The sequence below is a fragment of the Manis javanica genome, chromosome 3 (genome assembly GCF_040802235.1).
Source record: "Manis javanica isolate MJ-LG chromosome 3, MJ_LKY, whole genome shotgun sequence".
Taxonomy (NCBI): Eukaryota; Metazoa; Chordata; class Mammalia; order Pholidota; family Manidae; genus Manis; species Manis javanica.
Genome location: NC_133158.1, coordinates 4,122,141 through 4,141,912, shown reverse-complemented (window position 1 = coordinate 4,141,912; position 19,772 = coordinate 4,122,141). Strand labels below are relative to the sequence as shown.

At 52.3% G+C, this 19,772-nt stretch overlaps 1 protein-coding gene across 14 annotated transcripts in view; it reads right to left on the bottom strand.

The window, feature by feature from the left end:
• CACNA1D (calcium voltage-gated channel subunit alpha1 D) overlaps positions 1 to 19,772 on the bottom strand; it is a 254,841-nt gene that overhangs the window by 55,928 nt on the left and 179,141 nt on the right. For 11 of the 14 annotated variants that reach the window (XR_012128885.1, XR_012128884.1, XR_012128886.1 and 8 more), the window contains exons 10-22: positions 18,467 to 18,554; positions 18,157 to 18,216; positions 17,169 to 17,195; positions 13,867 to 14,027; positions 12,734 to 12,959; positions 12,411 to 12,618; positions 12,012 to 12,132; positions 9,053 to 9,167; positions 8,538 to 8,604; positions 7,546 to 7,612; positions 6,744 to 6,891; positions 4,890 to 5,019; positions 1,778 to 1,837 (exon numbers count right to left, since the gene is read on the bottom strand). Coding sequence is in view for 11 of the 14 variants with exons in the window: in XM_073230715.1 (XP_073086816.1) it covers positions 1,778 to 1,837; positions 4,890 to 5,019; positions 6,744 to 6,891; positions 7,546 to 7,612; positions 8,538 to 8,604; positions 9,053 to 9,167; positions 12,012 to 12,132; positions 12,411 to 12,618; positions 12,734 to 12,959; positions 13,867 to 14,027; positions 17,169 to 17,195; positions 18,157 to 18,216; positions 18,467 to 18,554 (1,478 nt within the window). In the remaining 3 variants the exon portion in view is untranslated. The remainder of the gene's footprint in view (positions 1 to 1,777; positions 1,838 to 4,889; positions 5,020 to 6,743; positions 6,892 to 7,545; positions 7,613 to 8,537; positions 8,605 to 9,052; positions 9,168 to 12,011; positions 12,133 to 12,410; positions 12,619 to 12,733; positions 12,960 to 13,866; positions 14,028 to 17,168; positions 17,196 to 18,156; positions 18,217 to 18,466; positions 18,555 to 19,772) is intronic. The other 3 variants (XM_073230721.1, XM_073230723.1, XM_073230722.1) reach the window with 1 other exon arrangement.

The following is a 19,772-nucleotide window of genomic DNA, read 5'->3' as shown; positions in this document are numbered from 1 at the left end:
GATTTAACCAAATAACCACATAGCCTCCCAAATCTTCCCAAAGTTATGAGGAACCACCATTTCAAATGTTCGATGCTACTTGGTGATTCTCTGTCTTCCGAACCCTCCTTGTTAGAGTTTATTTTCCACTTGCTAAAGTATCTTTGAAAATGAAGACTAACTTGGATTGATGTAAGTCACGGAGGCAAATATGCAGAGATTAAAGAGCAATAATTGGGTTTTTCTCTTTTAAATAACCCTGTCTCTCACTTGCCCCAAAGCCCATGAGTAACTATATTTCTTTAACAACTTAAAAATATGGAAAGTAAGTAAAATAAAACCTCAATTAATGACACTAAGTGGCTAAGGTGGAAGGTTTCCCATTCTGTTGGAGGGGGACAAGCAAACCCCACACACATATGCAAAGAGCAGCTCAGGGTCCTGCAGAGACGGGTGAAGGTCCCTGAGCCCAGGCCCTGAGCATCTGCCCCTGTTCTTACTGCGGGGATGGCCTTCAGATCTGCTCACCCACCTGGGCACGGCTCTCATAGGACAGAACTGTCGGCCAGATACACTGGCTAGGAGGCAGGAAAACAAACACGAATTTTTTAGCAAAGGTTTAAACAGAGGTGGGTCATTTGGTTGCTTTTGTGCTAATGTTTCATTAACAAAGAAATGAAACAAAAATAAATGAACTAAATACCCCAGTCCTTGGCGACATTCATTGAGGTTTCATTTTATAGGAGATTTTGTAAAGAGCTCAAGTTGCAGAGTAGTTGAACACAAAATACATTTTTTCCTAAGATGGACAGACATGAAGCTCAACGTGGCTTAAAGGCAACTGTGGTTAAAAGTCCTCATTTCCCCGCTTGTCTCCCCACTAGGTGATGGCTCCGACAGTTGTCATGGGCCACGCTGGCCCAGTGCTACAAGGACCCACACCACATCACAAGTCCGTGGCGTCCCAGCTCCCTGGCCATGGGTCTCTAGGCCTCCGAGTGCATAAGGAATGAGCTCAGCCCCGGAGGCCTTCACAGTCAGTATCCACACCACATGCAGCAACGGCCACCAGCTCATTCATGGGCAGTACATTTGGCGCCCTGTCGGAGGGGTGTTCTTTTTGTGTGTGTAAATGTAAGCCCATCCATAAAAACAGATTTAAAATACCTTAACACAGACAGACCCAAGTTATCTTGCAAATCCTGTTGCAAGAAAATAGTGTGTTACTATTTGAGGCCACTGAAAACGATTCAGTCAAGGAAACGGAGAGAGACGCGTTCCTTCCATAGGATGAACGCTTTTCTTCTGACTCCGATGCCACAAAAGGTGGAAGAAGGTTCACACAGAAGCGATGCATCTGTTTCAGTCAAGAAATTTCAGAGGCCGTATTTTAAAAGGAGCAAAATATAATTGCCAGTCGCAATTATGCAAGCCAAAGTGGCTCCTACATGCATTCAGAGGTTAAAAAGAAACAGCAAAAACAAGTGGAATGGTTACAGGAGAAAAAAAGATCCTCTGGTTAAAAAATAAAAAATAAAAAATAAATGTGGTGCTTAACCACAGAAGACAAAAAATAGTAAAAAGCACATCACGCTTCTCTGCTGCGTGTCACACACAGGAGCAGGCCCCCCAAGACACACCGCCGAGGGGCCTGTTACCTTCAAAACGATCTCAAACGCAAAAGTGCCAGTGAAGACATAATCTGCGTAACCTAGCACCTGCAAGGGGGACACAGACCGGCCACCGTTATTGCCACAGCTGCGTTAGAGTAAGCGAGGGTCAATGAAAAAGCCATTACCTTCAACAGGATTTCAACAGTAAAGATGGCTGTGAAAGCATAGTCAAAGTAAGCCAGAATCTGTAAGGCACAACATGTGGGAGATGAGAAGAAGCACCCGGACAAGCTCCAACAGCTGCGAGCCCGTGGGTCCAACCCCACAGGCAGCCAGGGACCTGCTCTCCCGGGACAAGCCTTCCCCTCCGGCGCTAAGTGCTGAGATTCCCATAAATGCCCCACCGGGTCCAATTACAGCTCATCCTTATGACCAGCCAGGGCGTCTGGGAACACTTACCTCTTTAAGCATTCAGGCTGACTCTCCCCAGCCTCGCCTCTTGGACAGAGGCTCCTTTCTACAAGTACTTTATTAATAACCTTTGCTCATCAGAGCATTACACTGACAAATTACTTGGGCACCGGAAAAATTAGAGCCTTACGCACATTTCAGATTTTTAACTGCATTTCTGGCTGAATGAGATCTGTTGCCCTCCGTATTTGAGCTTCAGATTGGTGGAGAAATGTAAATAAAGGTGAAAGTGGCATCAAATGGGGCCAGAAGCACCCACTTGGCCCCTCCAACCCTAGCCCACTCAACCCGGAAGTAGATGCCCTCTGCAGCACCGACGTGTGGGGCCGGTGAGTCCTCTCGGAAGGGTCACACTGATGGCCCTGGTCTGCCATGGACACAGCTTCCCATTGGGCTGGCTTTTCTCCTCGCAGGGCCCCCCAGGGAACAGACTGGGCCAGCCTGCATCAGTCCAGGCTACTTGTTTAAGATCCCTAAAAATAGCACCTACTCTCCAAACGCCTGAGTCCCTCTAACCTCACCCCTCCTGGGGTGTCCCTGCTGCTCCTCACAGCCGTGGGGGGCAGCAGGGCAGGGCAGGCAGGCCAGCAGCAAGAAGTCTGACCGCTCAGCCAGGCTGCTCACAGCCACGGAGGGGGCAGCTGAGACTCGGCCAGTAGGAAAAGGCCAGGTTGGTGGCGCATCTTCAAGACCGCTGTGCTCTACAAGTAGGCAAGAACCGAGGTGATCGGAGCTGTGGGGCTGTGGAGACTGCCCAGGCCGACTCCTTTCACTTAACAGTTGAGGATGCTGGGGACAGGACTGGGGGCAGTGGCTCAGGTCACGCCACCAGTCATGGCATTGCCAGGGGCCAGCTGAGAGCAACTTGTTTAGGGGTGGGGTGGCCCTACTGCCCTGTTACATAAGCTGAGGACCCCTGCTGCAGAGGCCAGCTCTCCTTGGCTGCGGTTCTCTCTTCAGAAAGCATTCATTGTCCCAACTGTTTCTATCTGGTGGTTTATAATATTGCTGGGACACTTTTGTGTGTCTGTGCTTCTGTGTAGGCAGTGAAAGGTATTTCCACCTCGCCACAGGCCCCTTCTAGATCACAGCAGGACTGTCTCTGCTGGAAGCCCCCGGTAGCCAGACAAGACACAGCTGCCGGGGGTCAAAGCTTAGATCCAAACTGCTCTTTCCTCACTTGGACTCTATTCTTTTCTTCACTAATAACTCAGCTAAAGTCAAAAACACACATATGCAGTAGGAGTCTACTTCCACGGGGTGTCTGACGTGGTCAAGCCTGCACACAGAGGAGAAGGGAGGCTGTCGGGCTGGGGGAGGAAAACTTGGAACTGTGTTCAACGGGTGTTAAATTTCAGCTACATGGTCTGAGTAAATTGTGGAAATCTGCCGCACAACACAGTGCCTGTCTGTAAGAATACTGTCTTGTCACGTAAACATCTGTCAAGGAGGGTAGATCTCATGTTAGGTGTTCTCACAACAATAAAATTAACGCTGTAGTTATTTTAAAAGACATACCCATACACACATGTACATCAATTAAAAAAGAAGAGTAACATTCCAGGGAACAGCAGGAGCTAATAAATGAATGGGGAAGTAATTACAATAAAAAATAAGAACAGGAGGCCCCACATAAGCTAATTCTTAGCCAGTCTGTATTCTAGACTAGCTCCTGACCTCCTCTCACATGGTGACATCTTTTTCCAAGCAGCTCCTCTACCCTCGTGTCTCATTTCTACGATGGAACTTGCGGACACTCAGGTTTTGTGCCATGTGACTGTTTTGATAGAGACGGCTTCAGAATCTCTAACAAAGCCCTCCTCTGAGGGTTCCGATCAGGTCGGGCTCTCTGCACCGACCGTGAACACCACCCAGCGTCTGGGGGAAGTTCTTGGGATCGGCGCATCAGAGGTCCCGTGTTCTATCAGTCTAACTGACTGCCTTGACCAGGCCGCAAACCAAGAGCGGGGGACGTGGAAAGCACCGCACAGGCTTCGCTGCCATAAGCAAAGTCCTTGCCCTCATCTTGGTGATCCATCTTAACCCTCAAATCTCTATACATCTGAGATTTACCAGCCGGGCTCGGCAGCGATGCCTAATGGCCTCCACCCCTGGTGGGCCTCAAAATCATCTGAAACTGCACTTCGATGTCAAGGCCAGAAGCTCAACAGGCTGCAGTCTGGGGCCCTCTTGCCTCTGGACTCTTCTCGGCACGGGACGGCTGCTACTGGAGCCGCGTGGGTGAGGACCAGCAGCAGAGCCCAGCCGGAGGAGGGGAAGTCGCTCTCCCTGCTCGGGACCTGACACATCACTGACAGGGACAGGACCCCTCCCTGTTTTCCCTGTGACACCGCCTCCTGCCCACCAAGCAAGGGTCTTCCTCTCACCTCCACAGCCCAGCAGAGCCAAGGAGCCTCGTGCATCTATGTCCATATAGGAGGTGTCTCCCTGCCAACCCTGCGTAAGAGCTTCCAGGCATGTGACACACTGGCTCCAACTGTACCCTCTCTGGTGGATGCTGCCACTGGGCAGGGATCTCAAAATAGGTGTGGATGTGAATTCGACCAGGGAGGGGAAAACAGGGACCAAAATTCTGGCCATAAGGTATGGAGAGGGAGAGGAGCAGGGACCTGTGTATGCTGCAAGTGACTGCAGAGCATTTAAATCAAGTTTAAGAGACACGATTCAGTAAAGGTTTGTCCTCTACAACAAATCTCTCTGGGCTTACAAACCCCGCAACAAGACAGTGCTGGTGAAGAGAGGCCCGAGCCTCAGCCCTGGCCTCCGTGGGCCCTGCCCCACCCACCCAGCTAGCTGGCAGCTTACGGTGTTCCTGAAGGAGTGGCTGCGGATGGGGTCCTCGGCGGCGAGGGCGGCACTGCTCAGCATGATGAAGACGAGGATGAGGTTGGTGAAGACGTGGTGGTTGATGAGCTTGTGGCAGCCCACGCGGATCCTGGGGGAAGGGCATGGCATGGACGCAGCCCCAGGCAGGGCCCCAGCCGCATGCTGGCGCTGCTCTGCGGGGACGGGTCAGGCAGAGGACAGCTGTCCACGGCGCCGCCCACGCCCCCACCCAGCCAAGCGGGACCCGCCTGACCATTAGCCCCTGGGAAGCGTCGGATGGCAGCCCCCAAGGGCCTGTGGTGCCCGGCTCTGTGTGCCACACGGACACCATTTGTCCAGTCCTGAAAAGTAGGGGGCAGCTGAAGCTCAGGTGGCATAGCTGGTAAGGACCAGGGCAGACTGCCCATCTGGCCTGGCTGTGCTGCTTTCCCACTCCACATGCCACCCAGCTGCCAGCTTTCCTGGCCTCCGAGAGGGGTCTGAGGTCAGAGCTCCCAACCACGCTCACAAAACTTGGGAGCCATGCCTGCCTCGGGCTGCGACCACGTGAGTGGGACTGGGTGAAACCCCCTGCGCTGTGTGCTAGTGTTTTCAACCTGGGGCTGACCCACAACAGATGCTCCTGAGAAAGTGAAGTGAGAGCTGTATCATGATGCAAGGCTGTGACGAGGGTCTTACTGCCCAGCGGTGGTCTGCAGACGCAGCTGCCCCTGACTCTGGGCTACTTGGTGCCTGACTACACTTAACCTCAGCGTTTGACTTTAGGACTTAAAGATTTTTTTGTTTTTTTTTGTTTTTTTTTGCTTATACATGTAGGTTTTCCTTTGAAAAGATTTTTCTTCAGTTTAAGTACAGTCAACTCCATAAGAAGGGGACCCCCTGTTGAGTCCCCTCTTCGGGGGGGCTGCTCTCTGCTGAATGTGCCCCCTGCACAGCTCACAAGTCGTTAGCAGCTCAGTCCAGGAAGGTCTTTCCAAGACAGTGGGGCAGGAGTGCTCGCAGCTTTTGGGGGAAAATCAATCCATTCCCACCACGGATGCAGACACACTGAGATTCACGTCGGCGAATAACCCACACTCTCGACAGTGAGGCGCTGTGAGAACTGCCGTCAGATCCCGCAGGGTGTGGGGCTGTGGCACACCTCGCCTCTCACCTGTCTTCCCTGGGGGCCTGGGAATATACGAGTTCTTCTCTGCCGGCCAACAGCTACCTCTGAAAGTCTAGAAACCTTATCCGGGGAACATTTATTCCCTCTGCCACTTCACTCAATCCCAGATGATCTAAAACCTAGACACCAGCTGGGAAATAGACATCTACCTCTTACAAGGCAACACCACGCTCCTGGGAGGCACCATATCACTTTAACACGAGAAATCTTACTTGAAGCAGGTAAGAGCTGAATAGAATAGCTATTGCCTATGATGTATCACAGAGCAATAATGCTTTATCACCATAAAACTCAGCAGGGAAAATGACCGATCACCAGGCCCCAAAGCTGGTCACGCAATTCCCATCACGGGAAAGCCCACTCGTGAACAAAGGGTCCTCAGGAAGGGATGGGAAACGCTTCACGGGGGACAACCCCATGGGACACCGAGCCACGGGTCCACCACCTGGAACCTGGCTGTACCCCTACAGCCCCCTGTCCAGGAGCCGGAGGGCCGGGGGGAGCTGGGCAAGGCTGGACAGGGGACGGCGGAGAGGACGCGGGCCTCTGGTGCCCGGGGGCAGAAAGCGGCCCTGAGCCCCTTCCTTCAGGCCACCCCAGCCACCCTCAGACCTGCAGGGCCACGCGGGAGACGCGGCAGCAACGCAATCAGAGGGGGTATTTACGGGTTGGTCTTGCTCAGGATGAAGAAAGCGCTCCCTTCAGGGATGGGGGCGATTTTCTCCTTCATGTTCAGCTCCGAGATCCTGCGAGGCCGGGGCCCGGCCGGGACCTCCGGCTCGTCATCTTCCCCCTCCTCCTCCTCTTCGCCTACTTTGGATGAGACACGTGTTTGACAGGCATGTAATGAAGGCTGCGCTGGGATCCGTATTACTGTTCTCAATCTCACATGAAAATTTTGCTCGGTTAACCTCTATCAGCTTCGTTAATCAAAACCCTTCAGGATACGGACTGAGCAGGCTGTGGGTGAGTGCGTGGTGTGGGAAGATCCCGCAGTCTGCGGTCTGGGCACGGGTAAAGGGTGGCAACTGCCTTCCGTTGGCACCTGGCGGTTTCCCCAGTACCCTTGTGTGTGGGATTCAAGCCACACAGGGCTGCTCCCCAGGCTTGCCGGATCCGCTGTCCCTCCTCCGTCAGCCAATAAAGACACCAGCCAAATAGGCCAGTGTCAGGTGACCCTTGTATAAGCAGGAACTGCTCACTTCCAGCAGAGATTTCCCAGTAAAGGCCGGGCTTGCCCTGCTCTCTCACACCTCCTCCCTCTGTCACCTGGGAATCGGGTGCCTGTGGCCGAGAGAAAAGCAGGGCCGACTGCTCCACAAGAGATTGCGCCCTGGTCCCGGCGGCCTCAGTGGCCTGGCCTGTGCCCCAGCCCACCAATCACTGACTCTGCCGCTGATCTCCAAGCAGTACAAAGGCCACATCCCCCGTGAGCTGAGCGCCTGTCTCTGGCCTCCACCACCATACCTGGGACATCACAAGGTGGGTAGGGGTCCTTGTCCTCTTCCTCTTCTCGATAGTCATCGATTGTGACCTAGGGTGACAGAGAGGTTTTGGAGGTGGGGAGACTCCAGCTTGCATGCATGACAAACGGCCAAAGCACAGACTCAACCTGCCATTCAGCACATGGAGAGACGCTCCATTCGGAGTGTGCCCGGGCTGTGCGTCTCTCGGGGCGGCCAAAGGCCCTGAGGATGATTCTGCTCAAGACAGCAGGTCTGAGGGCACATGATGGGGAAACTTGTAGAAACCCTCCCCAGCCACAGCCACGGGCTCCATCCACGCCTCCTCCTATCTCAGTGACCCCACATACCCTGCACACTGCGCTGTAGATTCCTGTCTCCCCAATATAACCTGAGCCTCGTGCAGGCAGGGAACGCACCAGTCTTCACTCCTGGTCCCCAATAACTGCTCTCAGTATGTTTTTACTCAATGAACAAATGAATGAATGAATGAAAGGCCCAGAGCACCCCTAAGTGGGGTGAAGTTTGACAATATGGCCCAGACCCCCTGATCCTGAGACCCTGTCTGGGGGCAGACATGCATTAGCAATCTCTGATTTTAACCTGCGCTGAGAACCCATGAACAGGTCATATCTGACCACACAATTCCATAAAGAAAAAATAAGTGGTCAGGCCAGTCAAGTATTTGTCATACTGGTTATCTGCTGAAGTGCTGGTTTACAAACAGCTAGCTACCTAAATTCACCCAGAACCCCCTGGGAAGCCAGCATCTATGATGGTATGCCATACTCCATTACCACACGGGCGCCCCCATGCTGGGAACGCACGCATGCCACGCGGGGCGCTCCTGCGGTGGGAATATACACACACGCCACATGGGATGTTCCCACGGTGTGAATACATAAATATCACACAAGACACTTCCACGGTATAAATGGTACATGACTCTGCAGTATCCACAGAAACATCTTCAAACCAAAAGGGGAGCACGCACACCTTGTTGTCACTGTTGGCTATCTGGTTGACCTCTGGTTTGTTCTTTTTATTTTCCAGGCTCTCTTTTCTAAGAGAAAAGCACACAGGAGACCAAGTCATCACACTGCTATGTGTAAAAATGCTAATCAGGACTCTGACTTGACAGTGGCTGGTAGGACTAGAAACAACCCAAAGATGAGGGCACAGCACAAGCCACACCCATGTCAGCACCCTGGGTCCACCACACGGGTCGTTTATGAATGCCCATCCCAGGGCTAATCAGCACTGAATGCATCGTTTATTTTATGACGCCAAAATTAACCCCATCAAGGGACACGTGTGGCTCTGACTCTCAGCCCCAGAAGAAAGACAGCCAAGCACCTGGGTTCTGCCCTCCATTTCACCCTTTTCGGTGGGCCCCATGTGGCCACCCACGCCCACCACAGAGCAGCCACACGGGGGCTCTGCCAGGCCTCACCTGCCACCAGCTCCCCAGGCAGCCCCCTAGAAAGCACCCCAGGTAAAAGTGGGGTTACCTGGCAATCTTCTTCCTCTCTTTCTCTTCAGCTTCTTCCTTCTGAGCTGTGTTCAGACTTTCGGCATCTGCCAGGTTGTCTACAGCGATGGCCAGGAAGACATTCAGTAGGATGTCTGATTTGAACATGTTAAGGGTACAACACATTTCTAAACACAATTACATGTGGTCAACCACGGCAGTGTCACACCCCTCTGTGTCCTGGGGGGGGCCAGCAACAGGGGACTGTCCCCACGTGCTAGATTGACTGGGGAAAGCCAGAGGGCCAGAGCCCTGTTTAAAAGAAAAAGCTAGTAACATGTAAAAGACAGCTGGAAAGAAGCAAGATTAAGATTTTCTAAAACCCATGAAAACCTATCACCCACAATGCTTTCTTTTATTGTGTGCACATATGTGCATTTCCACATGCACATGCATGTCTCTACATATCTAGGTACCTATAGCTATCTCTACATTGCGTAAAATCATCTAAAACACAAATATGGCATAATTATGCATTTTACATATTGTATTTTATTTATTTTAAAACACACACATCTATAGCATATATATCCAGGGCATGCTTTCTGAACTAGATCCCTTTAAAAGGCTACATGTCATTCAAACGATGACTCCATGGCGCAAGACAGCCTGAGCCTGACTTACTGCCAGACGGTGCCGGACTATTGTGCTGAATTTAATTTTTTCAGATAGTAAAAAGTGAGGTGATTAAACAAGTTAGCAGGTTTTTGGTTCTATCACGTTGTATGGGTGATTCCCTTGAATGATTGGGAAAAAAAAATTCTGATCAAGGTCCCACATCAGAAGATGCCTGTTTCTTATTTGCTGGCAGGTACATACATTTCTGAAAGGCAACAGGTCACATCAGCTCCCTTCTCTAACACTGCTCTGGGCTGATGCACGACCATCTGTCTGTCAGACTGTTGGAGCCAGGGCCCCTGGGACAGAGTCACCCCACCGTCCCACATGCCCCGTGTACCCTGACATCGCAGCTGGGTTGCTGGACATGTAGACAAATATAAGCTTACAGGGTACTGGGGACGAGATAGCTTCCAGGGGATATCACACTGATGAATCTATTCAAGTCTTTAAAAAAGGACAGAAATGTGAGTGAATGATATTAAGACATTCAAAATGCTTTTGGTAGGCAAGACTATCTTTTAACAGAGCTGCAATGACCCCGGGGAAGCAATTTTTCCGAGGCTGGATGACAGCTTGGTAACATGAGCCCTATTCTGATGGAAGTGGAGAAATTGTGGCTTACGTAGAGATTAAGTGTATTGAGAATTCCTACCAATGATCTTAATGGAGAAATAATACATCTCTAGTCTTGCAATGACCCCAAACTCTTTTGGGTAGGGGAAAGCAAATCCAGGCTAATAAGCACAGGAAAACCTTACAAGTTTATAACAGACGGTTTCAAAGAGGAAATACCCATCTGTATTTAAAGGCATTACCCAGACCTTCTTAAACAAGGTATGCTCTGGCATTCATTCAAAAAGGCCGCCACACACTCCAAAGTACATGCCAAAGGCACTGTTCTGGGTGCTGGAGACGAGACGGACTAGAGTCCCTGCTCCCAAGGAGCATTTTCTAGTTGGGGGAGACAGATCAAACTATCTGAGCCCCACTTCAGACAGTGCTACACCTGCTGCAAAGGAAACACTACATGGAATCAGAGGGAGTGTGGCCAGGGCCTACTTCTCCAAGGCTTCAGGCTGGTATACTGCTATAGCCTAAAGAGCTAATCACAAGGAAAACAGAAAAAACAAATACTGATCATTCATTTAATAAACATTTATCAAAGGCTGATGACGTGCAATACCCTGCACCATAAGCCACAAGTGCAGTGAACATGAAGAAGAAGAGATTCCTGACTCAAGAAGTTTATCATCTGGTTGGAAAGATGGAGAAGTGCCTGCGCCAAGCTCCAGCAGACAGCAGACCCCACATGCAGCAAGAGACCTAAGGATGAATCTGGCAGGAGAGCTCGCCTCTGGGCAGTGCACGGGCAGAGGGGGCTCCCTGCAGCCCGGGGGTGAGAGCTGCATGGGCATCCAGCAGGGTCTCTGCATGCTGAGATGGGGGCTTCACCATCCTTACAGGTGGGCACTGGCGTTTCCACACTGACAGACCTTCACCAACAAGCCCGAGGAGATGAAGAGGAAACAGTGGAAGGAACCTGGGACTTCTCAGGGAACAAATCCAGAATAAGATTCCCTAAAATGAAAAGATGAAGACCAAGAGGTGGTATGCACGTTGATACAACTTCTCTTTCGCCAGACACTGACAGAGGGCCTCTGTATGTCAGGCCTCCCACTAGGCAGGGCGGGCACAGAGACAAAGCAGACACAGCCAAGGGTTACAGGGTCACAAAAGCTTCAACTGAGGTGAAGAGAGGTCTGAATTTTCTGAAGTCTAGGAGTAATGAGCACCTCTTTGCAGGGAAATGGAGGAGACGATTCTGAGAAAGTTACGCAGCCTGATACAGCAGCCAGCCGACGGATGCTTGAACTCAGAGGTGTGCACACCAGCAAAGCAAAATCAGGTCCAGGGGAGTGGAGGTCAGCCCACTGAAGACGGGACCCCACCCGTTATGAAGGGTCTTAAAAACACACACCCGTACCCCTAGCCTCTCAAGCATGATAGCACAGAGGACAACCCGGCTTTGCCCCGTGCTGCCCCTTGGGACCCGAGCGGGCGCTGTGACGTCCAGCCGAGTGGCCGCTGGCACTGTGAGCCCACGCACCACCTGAGGCTCCTTCCCCACTGCTTGCTCTCACGCCCCAAAGCTTCACGGGGCCTCTGCCTCTACTACGCTGCCCCCAGCAGCTGAAGGGAGGGGACGGTGAGATGACAAGGTAGTGCCTCACTCCACACAGCAGCTACCACGGCACAGGCACACGGGGAGGGGAACACCAAACGACGCGACGATGCCGGCAAAGCCGCGTGAAGGATACAGTTGCCGCAGATGAAGAGGATGATGAAGTAGATGCAGACGATCATGCCTGAAGATGACGGGCCCCCGTACGCCATGATGCCGTCGTACATCACGGCGTTCCAGTCCTCGCCTGTCAGAATCTAAGAAGCCAGAACTGGGCTCAGCTGGCCGTGGATGCCGAAGCCCCCAGGCGGCTGCCTAATTCTGGTGTGAGCTGCTTTCACGGTCCAGCTCGCACCGAACAAGCCCATCTGTCGTCCCATAGAGGTTTCAGAGTCCATGGAGGGCTCGAATGGCACAAAACTGACCAGAGTGTAAAGGTGGCAGGGGTTACAGAAGTGGGGCCACTCGGAGCCCCTGTGCTATGAACCGACACGGAGGCACATCCCCTGGGGCAGGGGAGGGTGGGCGGACACACCTGGAACACGGTCAGGAGTGCCTGCGGGAAGTTGTCAAAGGTGCTCCGCTTGGTTTGCGTCTCGTCAAAATTGAACTTGCCGCCAAACAGCTGCATCCCGAGCAAGGAAAAGATGATGATGAACAGAAAGAGCAGGAGCAACAGCGAAGCGATGGACTTCATGGAGTTTAGCAGAGACGCCACTAAGTTGCTCAGGGACGTCCAGTGCCTACAAGCCGAGAGGGGGTGAGCCCCGAAGGCCCGTGGGACGGAGCAGCGCCCCCGACCAGGGCCGCTGGCCGCACCTCAAGCTCGGAACCGCCCGCAGACACACGTGTCCTTACCTGGTCACTTTGAAAATTCTTAAGAGGCGCACACAACGAAACACAGAGATCCCCAGGGGAGACATGATCTCCAGCTCCACCAGGATCGTTTCGGTGATCCCGCCGCACACCACGAAGCAATCGAACCGGTTGAACAGAGAGACAAAATACGCCTGCAGGCCCAAGCTGTACATCTTCACCAGCATCTCACAGGTGAACAGAGCCAACAGCACTTTGTTCGCAGTATCTGGAAAGGCACGGGGGTCTCAGGGTGGCTCGGGCCCTCCCTGCCCCCTGAGCTCCCTCCCGCCAGGTCCTGGGAGATGCCCCAGGCCCCCTGCAGCTGTCACCGCTGCCGCCCCAGCCCAGAGTGTGGCCCCAGCGTTCACGGCCTGTTGGCTCAGGGTCAGTACCGCCCCAGTCACCACCTCTGCTCCACCCTCCGGGCCTCAGCTTCACTCACTACAAAATAGGGAGGGGCAGCCTAACATATAATCTCTGGTACTTTCTAGCCCTAAAAGCCTATGATTCTGCATTTAGACCATCATACTATGTGTTTTGTTTAAGTCAGTCATAAAAAGACCTTGCTTACAGCGCTATGATAAAAAAAAAGGAGCAGCTGTCAACCAAGGTTACACCTAACAGCAGAAAATACCCCCCGCAGGCTGGAGAGCTGGGCAGAAACAGATCTGACTCGAGGCAAGGCAGGACCTCTCAATGGCCCAAAGCTGTCAAGCTCAGAATGGGCTGTCTCTGGGGCGGGCACCATGCCACACTGCTGGGGCATTCAAGGTAGAGGAACAAGCAGGCCTGCCAAGAATACCATAGGGGAAAATAAAGCTCCCAGTGTGGGCGGGGAGAAGGTATATGAGGTCCCTTCCAACGGCAAGATTTCTTGATCTCGAGGTGTCACAGGGTTAAGACAATGAGATGCTCTGGCATTAATCTGCAACCAGGTGCCTGACTCACCACACACCACAGACTGCACCCCCTCTAGGCACAACCTGCATTTGGGCAGTTCTGCTGTCTTCCAAGTTAGTGTCACTAGAAACATTCCTGTGCTCTATACATGGATCAGGCAAGACTAAAATGCAGCCGGACAGCCTCGGGAATCCCGAATTCAGAAGAAAAGGAGAATGGCCCTCTGCTTGTACCTTGAATCTGTGTCAACCAGTCAGGCTGGTTGTAGTGCTCGGAGGAAATGGTTAAGGTGTTGAGAAACACCAGGACAATAACGAGCCAGTAAAACGTGACCGACTTCACGGCAGCCCTACATCTTCTGCGATTAAATCGGTTCCAGCGACGCCAGCGTCGGCTGAAAGAGAAGCAAACATCACTGCCTGCATGGCAGACACAGAGCCTGATCATTCGTCTTTCCCTCCGGAGATCCAGGCTGGGTTGGGTGCAGGATGTAAAGATGAGATCGAACAGCACAGAGGTTACAGACTTCATAGCACAAATTACATTGGTCTTAAAACACAACTTTCCAAAGTGTAATCTCGACTTGATTGCGCTACATTCCCTTCCGATGGCTTTAGGTAACTGCATCATCTGTCATACACGGTTCTCAAACTGGTTAGAGAATCTAGATATTCACCTGTTCATACGCAGATGCTCAACTGATGGCACACACACGCAGTGTGGCACGCGAGCCTGCCCACACTATGGGTGCAGAGAGCCACTTCATTGCACAGAATTCACCAGGCAGCAAAGTGCTCCGGAGCCACTTTTCCTTTTTAGGGACACGTTCAGTCCTTCCTTAAATCTGGGACGTTCCCCTGAGCCTGGCAGAGTTGTCAAAGCTGAGTAGGACATGAGTCTTTGTAATGAGTCATCAGGTGCCCTTTCTAACTAGTGATGCTCAAAATATACCTTCAGGAAAGAGCCAACATTGAATCATGTTTTCATACAAATAAAATGAGCTGAGCCAAACAGACAAGTACCATGTCCTCTACTGACTTTTGGTTCTGGTGGATAACTAGGGGAAGCTCTCTCTCCCTTAGCCTGTCTCTCTGTGAAAATCATTCCCTGCCGCACTAGGGTTTGGGGAAGTGGGTCCCCGGGCAGGGCCGGCTGAGCAGCAATGTCAGCCCTGCCCATGTTGTGATCATGACAGAGGGGGGCACTTCCTCTAGGGGCCTGAGACAGCCGACTCTCAGGCCGCGTCCACACGGCAGCGCTGGCTGATTCGGCTGCCTTGCTGTGCTCAAAGCACTGTAACGTAGGGGCTGGACAGAGTCAGGCCGATTCTTTAGCCAAGACCTGGAACACGCAAGGTGCATTTGTTACTGTGCTTCCTATGTGGTTTCCAATGGTAACATCGGCTGGAAATCAGACCAGTGCAGAAAAATCCCACGGAAGACACTAAGGACTGTCCCCTCCGGGTTTCTCCTGTGATGCATGATTCAGTGCATACAAGCAAGGTGGTGTGAGCCAGACCCAGCCTTGGTGGGTCTATTTATGCTGCGGTAACAAGTCACAGGGGTCTCCCAACTCCAGGAGACCTCACGGTCACAGCCCTGAAATCCTGTTGGACTCCCCAGCCTGCCGCTCACTGGGTGCTGAGTGCCGGGCCCTTGGCATGTGGAGATGATGAAGTCCTGCTCCCGTGGCCCCTGAGCTTGAAAAGCAGACAGGGCTGTGGCAAATAACAAGCATAAATCCATGCCAAGCCACACCCAGGGCGCCCACCCAGGGGCAAGGAGAAGGATGCGGCAAATGCTGAGCTTCCAGCTGGCTCTCCTAGCTGAAGAGCTCGCCAGGGGGCAGAGGGAAGGGCCCCCCACCCAGAGGAGACCGCACGGCCGCAGGGGCTGGGGTGGACAGGAAAAGCGTACTGAGAGCTGAGAGCTGTGCAGTGCAGCTGTGAGGTAGGGAGTCTGGGGGCTGTCAGAAGAAGGGGCCAAATTAGCAGGGAATTCCTACGCCCTCTGGCAACAGAGTCATGGAAAAGCTTTTTTATTTTTAAGTCAGGTTTATTGATTATAATTTACCTATGGTAAAATGTGCTTTTCTGAGGCCACCACAACCGAGACGTGGACTATTTCCATTCCTCGGAGGACGGAGTACCTTCATGGCCCTCTGTGCTTAACCCATGCCCCTCCCTGGCCCCTGATCCGCTTTCTGTCACTCTTGATCCATGACTCTGTTCAGCGTTCTGAGATGGGCTCCTTGCACTCAGCAAAAACACTTTGCGTTGTCCTTGTATCTGCTGGTAGTGTCCCTTCCCATTGGTGAGCATTACTAAGAACTACGATGTGTTCACCCGTTCCCCATTTGAAGGGTGTTTGAGTTATTTGAGGTTTTTGGCAATAATTAATAAAACTGCTACAAATATTTACATAAAAACTTTTTGTGTAGGCCTATATCTTCACTCCTCTTACACAAATAAATACGTTAGACGTGGGATTGCTGGGCCACATGGTAAATATATCTTTAAGTTTATAAGAAACTGCCAACTTATTGTTTAAATGGCTATGTCATCTGACGGAGAGGAATAGATGAGGATTCCCAATGATCGCATCTTTGTTAGAACTTGGTATCCTCAGGTTTTTAAATTTAATCCATAGGTATAAAAAATGTTTCTAAATGGGTGTGTGGTGGTATCTTGCAACTCGAATTTGCTTTTTCCTAATGACCGATGGTCATTTCACGTGCCGTTTGCCATCCGTCTCTCTTCTTTGGTGAGGTTCCTGTTAAAAATCCATTCCATATTTTTACAGGGCTGCTCTTATTAGTCATGCCATTCTTTACACATAAATACTAGACACCAGTCCTTTATCAAATGTGTTTTGCAAATATTTTTTTCTTTCAGTCTAGAGCTTATATTTTTATTTTCTCTCAAAGAGCAGGAGTTTTAATTTTGGTGAATAATTAATCAGGTCTTTCTGTTGATATTATGGCCAGTGCTTTGGCGATAGCCAAGATACCTTTGCCTAACCCAAGGTCACAAAGATTTCCCTCCTGTTTTCTTCTAGAATGTTTACAGATTTTGGTTTTACATTTAGCTCTACATCCATGTCAACTTAATTTTTGTATATAGTGGTAAAATGTCATTTGTAGTTGAAAAATATCATTTATATGGGAAAGTACACAAGTTACAAGTATATGGTTCAATAAATTTTTACCAACTGTTCAGGGGCAACCTTCACCCAGAGCAAGAAAACAGAACAGTGGCACCACAAAGAGCTGCTGAGCATCCTTCCATGGAAAACTTCTAAGCAGAAAGGTGACAAGAAGTATCTCTCTTGTCAGCTTGTTTTGGGTGCAACCTTCAGCACCCACTACACTGCTCTCCAAGGCAGGTGCTTAATGTTTCCTGGACGATCTTCACTATGAATGTCCCAGCCCACAGGGCACAAATCAAGTCTAGAGCAACTCCACGCAAAATGCAGAAGTCAGAATGTGAGAAAACCAACACACAGGCCTAAGAGGAAAATACAAGGAAGATACTGACCTGAGCTTGGATTTTGAGATGGCTTGACTGAAACAAAGACAGAAAGAATACGATTCCTGTTAGGAAGGCTCGAGCACACTCTCCCCGGCATTCCCACTGAGATGCCCGACAAGCCGTGCACCCAAGCCTGGCCTCAGCATCCCTGTTCCCGCAGCGCCAGCTGGGCTAAGAGCAGAGCAGCGGGCGAGGGCTGCTAGTGCCAGGCGGGCCAGGCTGAGCACCCCCCAGGCCCCGGGGCAGGAGAAGACGCTTAGCCGGGTGCTCTGAGCAGCCGTGTCGCGCATGGTGAGGCCGGGGTTCCTCCGCCCCCCAGTCCAATACCCCCAAACCCAAGTCAGCATGGCCTCCCCTGCCTGAGTCAGAGCCACTCATCTCAACAGCAGCCGTGCTGCTGGGGCAGCGGAAGGGGTGCCAGGAGCCCGGCCTGCTTCTAAGTGTGGGTGGGCAGCGCGCCCAAGCCTCAGCGTTCTCATCTGATCTGCCAGGCAGGGGCGACAGACCCATTCCCTGCCCCGCAGTGCTGCAGGAAGGTTGCAGCAGGAGAACAGGGGCAACTTCGCATCTTAAACTGTCCATGGCAGGTAATCATGGACCTCTGCCAAGGATGAGATCAAACTTCCTCAAAAACAAGTCCTCTTCTGCACAGAGGTGAGCCCAGAGGACCCAGCAGGAAGCACGCACAGAACACAGCCGCGCAGGGCTCCCCAAGCAGGCGGCGCTCTGCACAGCCCCCCACCCTGCAGTGCCCCCCGCGCAACCCAGTTGTCTAGACAAAAGCCAGCGGGTGTTGTTGGGGTGGTGCCTCCATTGTGAGGAGGGGGTGCAGGCTCCCGAGTGCCAGGAGCAGAGGAGAGGGCCAGGTTTCATCTGGCTGCTGTGCACCAGGCGGGGAAACCCCAGGGGAGAGAAACTGGGATGGGCACACACTGCAAGCGAGCTCTGCCAAGCACTGGTGCCAGCACCAGCCTGGAGGGGATGGGGCCTTTACCCCCACCGCCGGCACCCCGAGGGCCCCGTCTTGGCTGCGCCTCTTCTTCTCCACCAGCACCTGGGGACACAGGGGAGCGGCTGGGTTACCTGGCACGGCCTGCAACAGGCCCCCCTCGGCAGGGGTAAGAGGCATGTGGAGTGCTGGGGGCCGGGGCTGGTGGGGGCAAGCAGGGGTCCAGGCTGAGCCCAGCTTCTGTCTCACTCCTGAGGCTATCGCCCAGGGTCCCGCTGAAATCCGGAGTGGCCCCCTCCCAGTTGCCGCTTTAAGAATAGGAGGTGCTGTGGGGTGTGGGGGCCCCCACACTCACCAAAGACTTCCACAGCAGCCAGGACGCTCGCCTTCACCACTTACGTTCTCTGTGTTCACAGACTCTGTCTCACTGGGTGGCACGCTGGCTGTGGGGAGAAGAAATGCATTAGGTGGCACACTGCATGCCTGGGAGTGGGCCAGGTGCAGCCCCCAGCCACCGGCAGACCCTCTGAGAATCTGGGAGGGCCCCCGAGGCCGAGAAGCCAGGCGGCCCCCCTACAGGCGCCCCCCTGTCCCCTGGAGAGCTGCAGAGTCCCCTCTGGGGAAGAGGCTCTGTCCAGCCACACACTTGCCAAGAAAAGAAGCCAAGGGACCAAACCGAATCCTGTCACTGTGTCTGGCACCAGCTTATTCTCCCGACTGCCTGGTTTGCACAGAGAGGTCACCAAAGCATCTCAGGTACGGCTGCACCTTTGCTTGCCCCAGCAGGTATACTCTAGAAACCTGGGAATAGGCCAATACTTCATAAAGAAAAACTTATTTTGAACATACTGAAGGAGAAGAGGTATTATGGATGGAAGAGTCCATGAAGGTGGCAAGCACAAACATTTTTAAAAATTTAGTAACTCTGCTCATGTTTAGTTAGCCAATGCAATGTCTAAGTTCTGCTGAGCCTGTGAAGCCAGCGGGCAGAAGGCTGGCACCAGAGAAGCCAGGACTGGGGCACCTAGGAAGGGCAGTGTTACGGATAGAAGAGGTTTTCTCCCACCCGGTGACCACAGGACAAAGCTGACAGTGGTCCCAGTGCCATCAGAGTCTCTGGGCATGTCCCACTCCTCCACAGCAGGGTCCTGAGCAGAAGCAGAAATGTGGAAATGCACCTACTGGTGTTGGGAAGCCGGGCCCATTTTTTATCTACTTTATTCAACCCTATAAACATTGTGGGTGTGTGACAGACACTGGGTGGTGGAGGAGGCGTGGTCATGGATACAGACATGGGGGACAGTGGAGAGGCGAGCTCTCAGTGGACTTCAGTTAACTGTGAAGAGAGCTGCCCCTGGGGTCTGTGCAAGGAGTTCCAGAAACGGGGAGAAAGGAATGGCTGCTTCTGCTCTGCGGTCAGGAGGGGAGGCCGTCAAAGATCGAAGTGTGGGTGTGAGTCACTCAAATGTGCACTTGCATCCCCTGATGCATAATTTTGAGATGTGGTGGCTGTTTTTGTAGACCCTATGGTGATGACATGAAGGCCGTCCCCTGTGGGCTCTGCCTGTGCAAGTCAGCTTAGCAGGGATGCCTTGACTCCCACGTGCAAAAACTGGTAGTGGTGCCATAAGGCTGCTGAAGATTCTTTTGAGGCTGTCCTG